The sequence below is a fragment of the Azolla caroliniana genome, unplaced genomic scaffold (assembly GCF_043228905.1).
Source record: "Azolla caroliniana isolate FFs.n. ecotype wild unplaced genomic scaffold, voAzoCaro1.0.p SCAF_605, whole genome shotgun sequence".
Taxonomy (NCBI): domain Eukaryota; kingdom Viridiplantae; phylum Streptophyta; class Polypodiopsida; order Salviniales; family Salviniaceae; genus Azolla; species Azolla caroliniana.
In genome coordinates, this window is record NW_028231040.1 from 3,590 (window position 1) to 18,763 (window position 15,174).

Consider the following 15,174-nt stretch of genomic DNA (forward strand, 5'->3'; position numbering starts at 1 on the left):
AGAATATTTTGTGCTTGTCAATTTATGGCTAGTTGAGGCGTGATTCTATGTTCATCCATGTAAATAGAATTCATTGTTGGTATTGTGTTGTTGATTCTTGCTTGCACTCATATTTGGTATTCTCTAGTTGGTGTAAATTGCACAGCATAACTAATAGACAAGAGGCAAAAGTGACAATGTTTGAGGTATGAATGTTGCATAGAGTGTTATGCCACTCTCCAGACGAATATTAAGAATAGAAATGCTTGGCTAGTATACTATCAACCAACCCTCATGTACATAATAATGAATTGGGTATACTAGTTTATACAAGGTATAGAGAGCAAAATAGGCACCAAGACATAGCTAAAACCCAAACGAAATAATAGAGAATGGCCAAAAATCCCATCAGTTATACATCTAATCTATGGCTAAAGTAACTCATGTTCAATGTATGGCTCAATAAGCTATCACAATTTTGCACAAATCTATTGCTATACATGGACCCATAAACATGAGTATGTGCAATGTAATAAATCATGTGCAAAAATGACTACGTGATACAGTGAAAATCTAGAAGTCGATCTCAAGGAGCAAAGATTTTGAGAAGCACAATATGCAACACACATGGACTAGATTGCCTAGAGTATGAGAGCATGGCCCAAAAGTACTAATAACTCCACGTGGAGGACAAGAATTAAGTTACAACAATTGGAATTGGTCAACCCAATAACTGTTTGGATTCTATGGAAACAACAATGTAGACGGGTCTTCTCCAACCAAACCGTGCATCAAGTAATGTTAATGCAAGAGATATGGAGTGAAGTTACAACAATCGGTCAATACAACAAACGGTTGCTATCCATGGGTGCTCTTTCAAGATAGTGCCTAGATGGTGGAAAGGACATTTTTTGGACATGGAACTTGATGACTAGAGAAGCACATGTTATTTTGTGCATAGCTATAAGATGGATTTGTCTTTAAACACACTTTGATGCTAACGCACTAAAAGTTTTAGCATTCTATTGAATCCCATACATATGGAGGCAAACAAATGTATGAGTAAATATCTGTATTTGTTTCCCTTCTATCACTACCATCTATTACAAAGCACACAAAGGAAACAAATTTCATCGAGGCAATTTCTACCCATGGCTGTATAGATCAAACACATTTTCTTCTTCAAAATGAAAATGAAATACTTACATAGAGCATGATCAACAAAAACTGGCAGTGAGAGAAAGTTTTCTTGCTTGATTTACAGATCAAGCATTGTTCAGCTCATCGATCAGAGTTGTAAACAAAAAACACACCACACCTAACACTAAAAACAGTTCAATACTCTTTGTTTGTGTTGTTTTCTTACGCGAATTGTCGTTTTGCTAGTTCCATTTTTAGAAGCAACTCTTTTACATCCGATTCCATCCGACTCTTCATCTTCTGGAATTCGTGATGTGAACTCTCCAATGTTTGCAACTCATCAAACCATTTTTGCCGCCTTTCTTCTGATTCCTCAAGCCTAAGTTTCGCACACTTGCATTCATAATCTTTATCGATTTGTTCGCACTTTACAGAGATAATGCGTCGAAGCCCCCCTGCTTCTTGCCGAGCTTCATCTGCACGCATCTGAAACATATTTGATTCAGCTTGCTTGATCCGTACAGCACTCTCAATATCATCAATCTCTGCCATTCTCAAAGCCCGATCAAATTGCAATTGGGCTCCTCTCTTTTTCCCTGGATTTTGATCATTGCTGTGAAATCCTCCTTGTGCTTTATCTATATCTGAAAGTCTCTTACCCCCACTAGATGCAGCTTTAGCAATTGTTTCGAGATGGTCAGAATTCAAATCATTTGGCTGGAATGAAGGCTTTCTATCGGGTGTTCCAGCAGTTAGTTCAGCATCCCCTTCTGTATGAAATTGAAAAATAATGTTAGCACATATTTGTACATTACCATTGTTGTAGCCCTATCTTGAAATTACATATTTTGCTTTACTGAAATTACAGTTTATCCTCCTTAGAACACTCACTTAAAACATACAAAAAGCAGTTCCTAAAGATTTTGTTTCTATCCTTTAATGATACATAACAGCTATGAAAATAAGCGCTTGTATAGCAATACATGTTAACCAAGCTGAGCAGTGAGCACAAATAGATGCACATTTACGTAAGGCAGATGAAACATCATTGCATTTGAAGTCACCCACCTAGTGGGAAATGCTTAGTGTCTCATTGAAAAAGGGTACAACAGTCAAAGTAACATGAGATCAATCTTACCATTAAGGAACCGCAACATGCTCCTGCAAACTTCGGTTGCATTGACCTTGTTTTCAAGCTTCTGTAACATCTGTTCTGCCTTCAACCATAACTGTTTTCCTCTCATACCTTCACTTCCATGAAAGATCTTGCGAACACAGTCAAGCTCTTTTGCAAGTGTCTCAGCACCCCAGCCTTCAGCACATTTTTGAAACACCTCCTTCACAAATCCAAACAATTCTGACTTGTGATCACATCCAACACAGTGGTATTGCATCTCGGCAGCATCGGTTGCAATTTGTGTACTTGAAGTGGGTGCAATGTAAGATTTTCTTAAGGCACAATCTGTATGACACCAATGCAAACAAACATCACAACCCACCCATCGGCAAGTGTTGTTATCTGAATCAAACTTGAAGCACACTACACACATGCACTCATGGCAAAAACCACTTTTGTTGGAGCAAATCGTGCATTCGCATCCACCAGCTGGTAATGACTGCTGGCATGCTGTGTTCGGACACTTGGTTTGTAAAAAGATATCTATAAGGGCCTTGTATGTTTGTGTCTTCGACTTTCCTTCAACATATGCTTGCATCCCAGTTTTCAACGCAACAAGAATCTCTAGTTGTGTACGATGTGCACGCAACAGGACATTCTCTGTCAAGTCTTTCCGCTTTCTGATATTGTCTTGCAGAATCATGAATTCTTCTCGCTTCTCGAAACAACATAGCACCATGCGTGCCAATCCTTTCAAACCCTCGAGAAAGCTATCAGGTAACTCTTGCAGTTTCTGTGCCATAATTGCAACTGGTTGTGTTGCAATCTCTTGGAGCCCAATTTTTTCACAAAACGTGTTTCTCTCCTCTAGCACATCATCATTTGTTGGAGAGGTGGCTGGCTTGGCATTACCTGACGAAGGATCAATGAACTTGTCCTTCCCATGCGGCACATTTGTATCAAATCCAACTTTTCCGGATAATGCTTCTTGTTTTGATGCAAACCATGCTTTTTGCTGACGGATTCTCTCCCTTATTAATTCCTCATGTGTTAATGCTTGTTTTCCTGATCCCTCAAGGCCTTGTATGCTTGACTCTACCATTTTTGGACCTTCCAATTTCGGCACGAATTGGCAAGTCCGTTGGGATATATGGTTGCTTCCTGAGCTTCTATTGCTTCCAGTAACTGATGGAAACCCCTGATGCATGCTGCCATTCTGTAAAACACGTTGATAGAGTGGGTTTCTATGCCTATTCTTAGACCTTTCTCGAGACAAACTCGTAACTGTATGCATTTCGTGTTGATTTCCGTTAACAGCTGGCCAGCTCCTATGAGACATGTGCTCAGTTCCTTGGGAAAATTGTTGTTTGCTTCCACCACATGAAAGTTCTTGGTTTTCCACCGAAGTGCAATTCAAAGAACAGCTCGGATTGTGTATAAACGATTCAGATTGTGAAAAAGAGAACGATGAAGTAAATCCATCCGAGTTAGCATGAGTCTGAGACATAGAAAAATTCTGGGTTTGTGTATGAGTGTTTGTTAGAGAGTGTATACTCCTCTCTGGTTCTGCAGCCAGAACCACCAAATCTGGAGGATTACTAGTACCTGGCATTGCCAAAGATAGCTGAAGTGGCTCTACCTTCGATTTCTTCTGCTTCTGGCTAGAATATTGACTTGATTCTTTGTCCAAGCCACCCAAAAGATCCATACCCTTTCTTTGTTCCATGGTGTGAATGGCTTCCATTCGGTGCTCTTCAGATCTGCTGAGATTCCCTACATTATGTCCCTCTATATCACTGCTTTCACCACGTGTAGCTAATTTTGTGAAAAGGGACAATGTTAATTCATTGCCCGAGTCATTAACTTCATCAACATGGTTCCGATCACATCTCTTCATATCTTTTCTTTCCTCTAGGAGGTGAAATGTCATCACTTCCTTTGCCATTTCAAGGGTCTCCTTGCTAGATGTTACTATATCCTTACATTGCAAATGCAAGTTCATTTCATTTTTTGCTAGAGTTTGCAGCTTCGTAGAACCACCCTGAACTCTCGATGTTTCTTCACTGCTTCTACATGGTTGAGTTTCTGTATCAATTGGATCTCCAAAAACTTCCTTCCCTTCCAAAGCATGCGTAGGGGATGTATGCACCCCTTCTCTATCAGATATTGCTTGATTTTCCGTAGGATTCATGGTATCTAGTATTTCATCATTTTCAGTAGCATTTCCTTCGGGCTCCAATTCACCTTCTTCCATATCACTCTTATCATCATCATTTTTATTTAAAATCGATTTTTTCTCATTTTGTACCTTGATACTAACCTGAGACATTGTTCTAAGAGTTGAGACGGCATCATTGATTGCATCATCGGCCTCAGAAATAACTACATCATCATCTTTTGCTTTTTTGTCCTTCCCAAAGTCAAGAATTTGAGAGAGCTTATTCTGTTGTTCACTGGCCATATCTAGCCTAGGCTTCTTTGAGATGTGGGCAAAAGCCCCGCGATGACTCTTCTCTCTTTGCATTTCCACATTTCGGTGTCTTGCCTCTGTCCCATTCTCTCCATTAACGGCAAGTTTGTTCTTTTGAGACCTAATACCATCCTCATTAATGGAGTTATAATCACCCTTTTCTTTATAGTAACACTCTTCCTTGTAGGAAGGGTTCGATCTTGACTTGGGCAAAGTTCTAGCATTCACATCACCAAGATGTGTAGAATCCATGTCTTTTCTGAGAGAGAACTTTGATGAAGAAGAAATTGCATGGTTATCCATCATACTAGATATTCTTTGCATTCTCTCATCTCTCTGATCACACTCCATCTCTTTGACTCTTGCAAGACTATCTTCATCCGAAGCAATAGAACTTCTAGGTGAAACCCTACATACGTCTCTCCTTACAAAATCACAGCTCGTACCATTAGATGGGTCAAACTCGCATTCAGGAGTGGAAGATGATGGCCTTGACCTCGGCCTTGACCTTGACCTCGATCTTGACCGTGACCTTGACCGTGACCGTGACCTTGACCGTGGTCTTTTCCTCTGCCCTGTTTCAGAGCTCCTCCGGGGAGGGATGCTCATAGCTTCTGAGCTCCCACGAAGGTTTGGTTCACTGGAATGGGAATGGGTATGGATGCTTCGTAGGTGGAAATCCGCGTCATGGCTTTGAGGGAGAGGGTTACTGTCAGATCTATTCCTTACCTCAAGCTTCGAAGAGGATTCCATTAGTGCGTGCGTGTGCTTGTGTGTGTGTGTGTGTGTGTGTCTGTGAGAGAGAAACAGAGACAGAGACAGAGAGACAGAGAGACAGAGAGAGCTTCAGAACGCCATAGCCTGCCCTGAGAAATTTGTGTTTTTTTTTGTTTTTTTTTTTTTTTTGCTGTGGGGGGCTGCAGAACAGAAATTAGTTTTGATTTCTGTTTTTCTTTGGATTTTTGTTTTACTTTTCGAATTCCTTTTTCTTTGTCAACGCTGCACAAAAATTTGAAACCCAAGTTTTTTTTTAAAAACAAAACGTGTATGTTGGAGTGAAGAAGCTATGACTACGTGGGATGGACTTTGTCCGCCCACTCGGACTTTGGACACTCGTACTCGGACCTTTGGACCCATACCCAAGACCCAAGACCCAGACCTAGACCTGGCCTTTGCTTGGACGTGCCCCCAAATTCACCTTTCATGTGTTTTGGCTCCAAGAAACTATGGAAGAGAGGGAGCCTACCTGACCGACCGACTCATTGACCGAGATATGAGAATGCCCACGACCTAGACCATCTGAATCTCTTTGGGGAAATCATACGTTATCATACTCAAGATTATTTATCTGATAAAGGAGAGAAGACAATAAATCTACGAAGAGAGCAGGAATGCACCATCAACGTGCATAGGGCCTCTGATGAGTTGAGTAATACGTGTGCGGATAATTAGACCAAGCCTTGAACTATCTCACCTTCGAAGTAATGTGTATCCTCTTTCTAGTGTTCTTCCTCATGGCTGTTATCAAGGCTTATGGATGGTGCAAACTCTTCCCAAGCATGTAATGCACCTTGATGCATGCCCCTTACCTCTTAGTCCCCTTAAAATCATGGCATGGATCTTAGTCTTCATATTTGGCTCAAGTATCCAAAAGGCAAAACATTTGGGTTATTAAAATTGCAAGACAATAATAGTATACCATGGAAAAGGGAATCACACCAGGAAATAATGCCACATCCTTCATGCGCATTGAACCTCTACCATCTATGCACACCTTTCATGCAATAAAATTCTTGTTCAAACATGTTGCATTTTACAAACATGTGTACTGGTCAAACAATAAGGCCACATTGTTAGGTGGAGATAACCAACAATGTGATTGTATTTTGTCATGTAAGATAACCACGCACACATAATGTTGACAAAAGTTTTGGAGCAACATTTTCCCTTCTTGTTGCAAAATCTAAAAATGATTACACTAGGTATACACTATGAATGTTTCGTCCCTGTAAGCAAAGGCCCACAATGAGTTCACTCTTAAATATAAAATCTAAGCCAAACGATCATGAATGCCTACATGATAACTATAAATATAGTGTGCCAAAAATGTGTGTATTAGGTTGCGGAAAGTTCTTTCGAGTTTGTTACCTATCTCACTTAGATTTTGTATGGTATTATTTAGAATATTACAAGGAGCTTAGGTATCTATTAGAAAGCATGAAATATTCACCAACATTATGGTTTATTGAGAGAAAGTTAGGCTATATTGGTGTTTTTTCTCTTATTGTCTCGTGACTACCCCATTTGTGAATTTAAGTAAATAGTACTTTAAATAAGTTAGTAATCATGCAATTAGGGTCCTCCGCTCAACAATGCCAAACACTAAACCAAGTGTAAATGAGTACATGTCATATCAACTTACCTCGTACACCACTTATGTGTACATTGTATTTAACAACAATGCCATTAATCATCAAGCAAACATATATATATTGGGCCATCTAGTGCACTAATTTTATTCTCTTTAATTGTTACACACACACACACACAAATCTATTGAAAAGTGTCATGGTGTGAGTGTTTTGCCCATGAACCCTCGACAAATGGCTCTGAGAAGTTGTCGCCCTTGTGAAAATCATATGCAAACACAATAATATTTGGCATATAAATGTTGTCATGACAATACCAACTCATGGGCTTCGTTGATAATATAAACCAGTGTCTAAGGAATAAGTTATTAATATATCAAATGTGTGAGCTTTTGGTCATGTGCATGGTTTCAAACCAATTAACTTACCGATACCAAATAGTTATAAACGATGGGATTTCATTTACTCACACTTCAACTAGTTAAAGATTACTTCTACTTCCTAGTTTATTACGAGCAAGATTACACAATTATAGATACCTCTTGATTGTGCCTAATCTCAAAGGTTCTTTGGATAACATAAAAGGTAATACACAATAGGCGGAACTGAAACGATTGGAGTTTCATGCCATTTGGGACAAAGACATATTTTATAGGCCGATTTCTGATAAGGTAGAATGGTTCTACTCTACACCGAAGTATTTATTTAATCCGACAATTAGAATTTAGAAAAGGGGCTCACTACTGAAAGGTACTAGTATCTTTTATGTATAGCCTTAGGGCCTTTCTTAATACTAATGTAGTATCTTTTTTTGGAAAAAAAATAAAATTACACGTACGTCTTAAGCTTTATTTTTCAAACTTCTTCAATCAGTGGGTGTAATAAGTTCAAGAGTCATATGGTTTACAAAAATCACTTAGATTCCATTATTATTGTCCTTGTTTTGGGAACTCGAGAACTCGATACATATATTTAGTTGGTCGGTTTAAGTAAGTCACTTAGGTTCCATTATTAATGTCCTCCTTATGGGGTTTCAATGGGTATATTTAATGAGTTTATTTATGCATAGTGGTCACATATTATGACTCATGAGTGCACATTCATAGCCCCAATTGCGAGCATTGCCTTGTCTAAGGCAATATGATTGTTTTTAACCCTTGGGTTGGGGTAAACGAAATTGCAAAGCCCAATTGCTATAGGGTCTTTTATACTCATGGAGTTAAACCTCGAGTTGTGGAAATGAATGTCTAAGCCACACTTCAAAATGAAAACAGCTTGAATCCACAACCCATCATTGTTTATGTGTTTTTTTAAAAAAAATTAAGAATTACAAGATTGGAACTTTGTATGTAAGTAAGAAATTGTTAGATTGAACTAGTGAGAGACTCGAAATTCTCATATGCTATGTATAAAGGATAGTTTTCATAATTGTGTTGTAGCACATTTTCAGTTTCTCAAGTTACACAAACCATAATTTTGTAACAATTATATTGTAAATAGATTCTTGTAGAGCACTTTATTCTCTTGATATTACAAACAATTTAGAATATATATACATTATTTGTGTGAGTATACATTTGTAAATATATTTAAGCCTACCACCACAAAACCATGTTTTCATTTCACCCAAGTAAAAGTATATATATTCTAGTATGCAATGCTTGAAAGTTGAAAGTGTATTATTTTGGCAAATGCATTGAATATACTCGAGTATATATTTACGTTGATGTCCCCATAACACGATGGACACAAGTATGTGATGTCAATCTTCAAGCTCCCATCCAACTTTTAGGTCATGGAAATAATTCATGTTAACACTCACTAGACATCTTCATAAGTTGACCACATTTATTTGACATAGACAAGTTACCCCATTTTGATTACCAATCAAATGCATTATTGAATTACCATGACTCACAGAGATAAATTATGTTATTGGACATTATCTTCTCTATTTGGATGTCAATAGTACCCCTTGGGCCCTGACTAGTCCTTGGGAAGTAGACACCTTTCTCTTGACACCATCTATGAAGCACCATATCTCACACATGAAGACCCTCTTATCACATGGCATCATATGTGTTATTGGCAAATTGAAAATTTTCTTTTGTTAATTGGAGCTAGGGAAAGCCAACATAGATGTATATCCCAACAATGAGGTCCATAAACCAACCGTGCCATGCTAGGGGAACAACTGAAGAGAGTTGTAGTTGCTAACACACAATATATTGTAAGATATATGATTGATCACCATCTGTCTAATGATGAATCTTGGGTGACCCGACAATTTGTTATGGAAGATTCCTCTCTTGGCTCTCTTTTTTATTGGAGATATGAGCACATTGAGACACCTCCTTGAGGGGTTTATACCCCGATTGATTGTATTGCAATGCTTGTTTCTCAACGCCATGGTCAATATCTATGTTTCCTATTGTATTAGGATGTCTTGCTCAAATATTACTTGTAATGGGGTTTTCAAATCCCAATATTGCATTAATGTATTGTATTAGAATGTGGGGATCAAACTCATGGCATTATTTGACAATGCTACCAAGGAAAATCTCTTTTCAATATTTCTCTCATGTCAATAAACTTATCTTAGTGGTATCTAATATTTAGGTTAACAAATATGGGTTGGGTTAAAAACCATTGTTTTTGTTATTATGTTATCTGGCCATAGTGGTCGACACCACAAATAAATTGTGTTTTCTTTTTCTCCAAATCTAACTTAAAATTTACATTAGGTACTTGCAAAAAGACACAATTTAATGGTATGGATAAATCTTGTGAAGAGACAATGAGCTTATGGATAGTTTACTCACTAGGTCACACACACACACACACACACACACACACACCACATGGATATTAAAAGTCAGGCTAAGAGAGGATGTAGTTTGTGCACTGTATCATGTCTTTGGTGACTTTGATACCTACATTTTAAAACAATGGGAAACAAGATTCCACGAGCTAAAAAACACACGCGTCTACTATGAAAGAATTGACAACATATGTGTCACATAAGAAACTTTAATACAAGGACACATAGTACAACACATGCAAGAAGGTATCTAGTCAGAATGCGCGGATACTCAGTTCGAAACGCGGATCGAATCAAAGAAATGGAATGTTTGTGCAACGCATACTCTCTGAAGTGAATGATGCCTTGTTTGACTTGGGATATCTTTTCTCCAAGAAACATGAAAAGAAAAAGACAATGAGAATGCAAAATAAAACAAACATGTGAATGCATTGACTATATATGTGTCACATGAGAAACTTTAACACAAGGAGACACATTACAAAAGGGACACACCATGAAGACATCCTGGACCTAGGTGTATTGTGTCATTCTGAATGCACGAATGCTACTCGAGACCACCATTCTCAATGCACATATACCGCATCTGGGCAACTACTGGCTCCATGTATATGTCACATAAGAAACTTTTAAAAACAAGGAGACATATTACAAATGGGCGCACCATGGAGACATCCTGGTGTATTGTGTCCTTCCGAATGCACGGATATCGGAGCCCGACATTCTAAATGCACGTAAACGGCATCCGAGCAACTCCCGATCCGATCCAAAGGATCAAAATGTTTCTATTGTAGCAAGCAAATACACACTATTCATACAAAGGGCACAAGAAGTAGTAGTGGATAAGTTTATACAGAAATCAAGAAATCCATATGTGGTCAAAGTAGTTTTTACTTTGAGATATTGATCTTAGGCTTGATCTTAAAAATTAACCTTGAGCTTAATCTTTAAGAAGCAAAGACGTGTGTTGATTAGTAATTTTTAGTGATAAGATTAGCAAACCCAAAATTGCTTGCTTTTTTGCTGGTCATGGGAAAGCCCTGCCCTGCAAATGCAAGCTGCCAATTGGTAGTGTTAAAATCCAAATTTCTGTACAGACCCAAAAAAATATATGTATATATATATATTTTTAAAGCCTATATCATGGTTTTGTTTCTGTGTTTTAATGATGTTTCTGTTGGTGGTGTAACATAAATCTGAATTGAGGCGGGGGGATCATGCCATTTGTAATACATTGAATGATATGTGAAGGAATTACACATGATTGGGTTAGTTACTGAGCTAGGGGGCTGATTCAGACAGTGTAAGTAAGTGATCTCAAATTTGAAAGCAATGAAGGTGATTGATGATGGGGATAGTTATAGTTATAGTTATGGTTATGGATGATTGATCCCATATCCACATCACCTGCGATGGTGCGGGGATGCCGAACCCGGAGCCCCGGAGGTGCTGTACTGCATTTGGCCCGGAGGTGCCGTCGGGCTCGTGGCGGTACACCCATCTGTATGCCAGCCACCTTGCTCGGATCTCCCGGTAGCGCCCCCGCCCATCAGGTTGAGAGGCGCGCCCGAGGAGCCTGCCCCACCATTGTGGTGGTGGTGGTGGTGGTTCTTGGCCGAGGCCGGCCGCCCTCTCGGCGTACTGCTGTTGCTCGAATTGTGCAGAACCTCGGCCAGTGGCCCGCCCACACCCGAGTTTCCGCTGTTATGATCGTTGTGGTGGTTGCGGCCGCCCCACGTGATGGGCACCCATGACATGGTAGTGCCGCCGTGATGACCCGGACCCCCCGACCGGCCCGCCAAGAAAACCCCTTCCTCCGACCGCGGTTGCTCGTGCTGAATTATAGCCACCTCTTCTTCATTGGCCAGCAGAGTGCCCACCCCCAGTCCCATGTGTGTCGCGGCCGCTTCTAATTGATCCCCCGACCCGCCCCCGCCTCCCTGGCCGCTTGCGTTCGACGATGACATCATCGACAACTTCAAGGCCGGGCCAGCCAGCTTGCCACGTGGCGAGCTCCCATTCGACGACGATGCCGAACCCCCAAACCGCTCTGCCCCCCCGCCTGCCTGGCACCCAATTGGGATCGAGATCGACAGCTGTGTCGTGGACGAGCCCCTGTTCGTCCGGTGCTCATCATCCACCAGGTTTTGGTCCATCACATCTTCGTCAGCCGGCCAGGCGAGCCCCGTGGACGATGTTGCGTCCGGCCGGCTCCGTGGCCAATCGTCGAAGAAGTGCCGGAGTGGCTGTCCCGCCTGGTCCGGGTCTCGCCCGGCCGCATTGTCATCGAATGCCCCGAGAAAAGACTGCGCCTGCTCCTGCTGCTGCTGGTAATGAGGAGGAGGATTCTTGTCAAAACACCAGAAAAAATATAGGGTTTGTATTATGAATCTGACTCAGAAATGCTAGACCTAAGTTCTAACAATGGCTGGGAATTCCTACATTTTATATGTCCCTCCACATACAAATTGAGCTTAGTCTCAAAGGTCTTAATTACTACCTTAGATTGCATCACAGATCTCATCATTAGACTGGGCTCATTGATGGCACCGGCTGATCCCCCGTGTGCCGACATCCCGCTGCTCAAGCTCGATGGCGACTCGAGGCTGAGCCCACGAGCATCGGAGAAGAAAGTACTCGGCTCTTGGCTGCCTAAGTCGGTCCCACATACATAACTACTACAAATTCCATGGTCGATTTTTACACAACCCAACAATTTGTTAGCTGTTGTTGGTCCGAAGAAAAAAGCTTAGAAATCAGGGCGGCTGCAAAAGCCTACACTCACCGCAAATCGGGCCTCGTGGATGGAGGTGTACTCGTGCCACCACCGCCAAATTGATGGTGGTGGTGCTGATTTGGGAAACTAGCTGCCGTGGTGGAGGCGATGGAGAGCGCACCGCCTCCTCCTCCTCCTCCGGTGGCATGGCCGGACATTTGGTGGCCTCCTCCTCCTCCTACTGGATTGATGAAGCTGGAGGTGGCTGGATGGCGGAGCGGCGTGCCGGGCGCAGAATGGCCGGACGTTGGTGGTAGCTGGCCACCCAATCGGCTACCACCACCACCACCACTAGCGCATGAGATGCCAGAATTAGGCATCGCGGCCGAGGCGGTGGCGGACGAGGGATTTATAGATGACCCGCTATTGGTAGTTGCCGTGTTCGTGTTGGCGGCTAACTGGCCGGCCTCGGGAGCTAGCTTCCGTGCCCTATGCCGGCCTCTATGCATGTGGCGCTCGCAGTACTTCTGATCCGGGACCACGTCCCGGGAGCACCGCCACTTCTTGCCGTCAGTGCGGCGGCATCGGCCGGGCTCCGGGTCGAACGAATTGCCGCCATACCCCAAGTGAAAATGACCCCATCCAACTGCCCACCACCAAATATGTTGTTATTTATCATATCTAATCAACACAGCTAGTCTCCCATCACTGATTAATGTCAAGCAGTTTTTAACAATGACAGTGGAGAAGGTTTTGTAATGTGACTTTAAAAAAAATATGCCCCAATGCACCTTAACTATACCAGAACATTTTATGCATCTTATATATATATATATATATATATATGTATGTATATATGCATAACTCTGTCTCCCTTGTGCAAACTCTACCTTGAGAAATGGGAAATTGAGCAATCCCTAAAGAAAGAAAGAAAGAAAAAACACAAAATTTGTCTAAACTTGAGCAAACCCTAAAGAAAGGAATGTGGATTGTCACTTACGGCTAGCCGCGACACTCGTCCGGATGGGGAGGGAGAGCTCGGGGGGCACGTTCACGCCGCACATGAGGTGCTTGAATATGAGTGCGTGCAACTGAAGCTCGCGAAGCTGGCTCGCCGTAAAAATATTGGCCGCCTGTGCCATCAGATCGGCATCATGCGCAACACCCCCTCCGGCCGCCATCATCATATAATTCGCCCCGTGACCTAGGAGACAACAACAAAGAATCACATAAAGATGTTTTTTGTGTGTGTCACTAGTAGCATTAGATTTAGCTGATGGAGGAATATATATATAGTTAGGGCTAATACATTACTAGGATTATAGCGAAGAAGCTAGACTTTCTGATTGCAATGATAATCGTATATGGCTATAAGGTTGGTTTGTATGAGTAACTAAGGTAGACCCCAACATGACAATTGTGCATTGGTTTGAAGGCTTTTAGGGTTTCGATCCATGACAATTAATTGTGCTGATTCCATGGCAGTTAATTTGTGCCAATTCGGGACATCGCAATTAGGGATTCGCCAAGGATCGGGAATTTTTTTTGTGGGGTCCATTCTCAATTATGGATGAATAGTGTACAAAATGGAATGAATTGTGGTGGGTAATACTGAACCCCCATGGATGATCCATAGGGGGGGAGTTTTTTTTAATTTTTTTACCTTGATTGTATAACCCCATGGCTCTTTGTGCATTGCCCATGTAGGAGGCCATTGCAAGAGCTTCGGCATTCATGGAGCGGCCACACGAAGAGCTCATGATGTAGGACCTCATGGCGGCAGCTTCCTGCTGGTCCTGCTGCATATTGGTATAGCTCCCATCATTCCCGAGTAATGCACAACCGTCGGATGTGGTCGAGCTCGTGGTCGGGGAGCATCCCGCACCTCCGAGTGGCCGGCCATTGTTATTGTCCGGTTGGCCGGCCATCGAATTGCTACGGACTAAAGACACGCCGCCCACCGACACCATATTATTCATCGGCCCGGCATTGCTGCTCCCGAAGTTGGCCACCATTTTCAGGGGAAAAGAGACGAGATCGGTGCGGGCCGCGAGCTTCATCGATCCGAACCTGTCATCGCCTCGTGGATCGAAGTCCATGGGAATGTTTTGTGGTAATGCAGGAGGACACAGTATAAATGTCAGAAGCTTGAGGGGGAAGAAATGGTTTTTTATGCGTATCTTAATGTAAGCTGACAAGGGGGGGGGGGGGAACTATAATTAGAGATGGCGGATCCAGAATCTGAGAAAGGACAAATCAGGGGGGGGTTGATGCAGAGCTTCTGCAAATGAAGGGGGAAAGAGTAGAGTGGGGTGGGAGCAGAGTTCAATGAAGAACAGAAGGAATTACTGGTAGATAATTAGAACCTGTCTGTCAGGGAAGGGGAGAGGGAACTTAGAAGAGAGAGGAAGAAAGGTGGGAGGGAAAAAAGGAAAAGGAAAAAGAAAAGAAAAGAAAAGAAAAATGCAAGCTGAATTATGGTGCAGAGGATGATCGGGTGCTGCAGGCTGAATGGCAAGCAGAAGCCATAGCTAAAGGGGTGTGTGTGTGTGTGTGTGTGTG

General features: G+C 41.9%; 2 protein-coding genes across 5 annotated transcripts; both read right to left on the reverse strand.

Moving 5' to 3' along the window:
- Positions 1 to 1,136: 1,136 nt before the first annotated feature.
- Positions 1,137 to 5,493, reverse strand: LOC147847881 (protein OBERON 4-like). Its single transcript, XM_087338766.1, has 2 exons — positions 2,258 to 5,493; positions 1,137 to 1,889 (listed from the first exon to the last, which is right to left on the reverse strand). The coding sequence occupies exons 1-2, from the start codon at positions 5,457 to 5,459 to the stop codon at positions 1,342 to 1,344; spliced, it is 3,750 nt and encodes a 1,249-aa protein (XP_087194892.1). The 5' UTR covers positions 5,460 to 5,493; the 3' UTR covers positions 1,137 to 1,341.
- Positions 5,494 to 11,260: 5,767 nt separating this feature from the next.
- LOC147847882 (uncharacterized) lies at positions 11,261 to 14,745 on the reverse strand. Of its 4 annotated transcripts, none has more exons than XM_087338768.1 (5): positions 14,276 to 14,745; positions 13,613 to 13,816; positions 12,682 to 13,258; positions 12,397 to 12,571; positions 11,261 to 12,244 (listed from the first exon to the last, which is right to left on the reverse strand). In XM_087338768.1, the coding sequence occupies exons 1-5, from the start codon at positions 14,709 to 14,711 to the stop codon at positions 11,300 to 11,302; spliced, it is 2,337 nt and encodes a 778-aa protein (XP_087194894.1). In that variant the 5' UTR covers positions 14,712 to 14,745; the 3' UTR covers positions 11,261 to 11,299. The 4 variants fall into 4 exon arrangements, with proteins under 4 accessions (XP_087194894.1, XP_087194896.1, XP_087194895.1 ...); XM_087338770.1 differs by having other exon boundaries at positions 11,261 to 12,220; positions 12,397 to 12,574; XM_087338769.1 differs by having other exon boundaries at positions 11,261 to 12,223; positions 12,397 to 12,574.
- Between the last annotated feature and the right edge of the window lie 429 nt (positions 14,746 to 15,174).

What these genes read in the sequence shown, in the direction of transcription:
- LOC147847882 (XM_087338767.1), bottom strand. Translation starts at nt 14,711, where the DNA reads ATGGACTTCGATCCACGAGGCGATGACAGGTTCGGATCGATGAAGCTC. An exon ending in TCCACGAGGCCCGATTTGCG is followed by an intron (nt 12,575 to 12,681) that starts GTGAGTGTAGGC and finishes TGGAATTTGTAG; the next exon opens with TAGTTATGTATGTGGGACCG. An exon ending in GATCTGTGATGCAATCTAAG is followed by an intron (nt 12,245 to 12,396) that starts GTAGTAATTAAG and finishes TGTTTTGACAAG; the next exon opens with AATCCTCCTCCTCATTACCA.
- LOC147847881 (XM_087338766.1), bottom strand. Translation starts at nt 5,459, where the DNA reads ATGGAATCCTCTTCGAAGCTTGAGGTAAGGAATAGATCTGACAGTAAC. An exon ending in CATGTTGCGGTTCCTTAATG is followed by an intron (nt 1,890 to 2,257) that starts GTAAGATTGATC and finishes AATTTCATACAG; the next exon opens with AAGGGGATGCTGAACTAACT.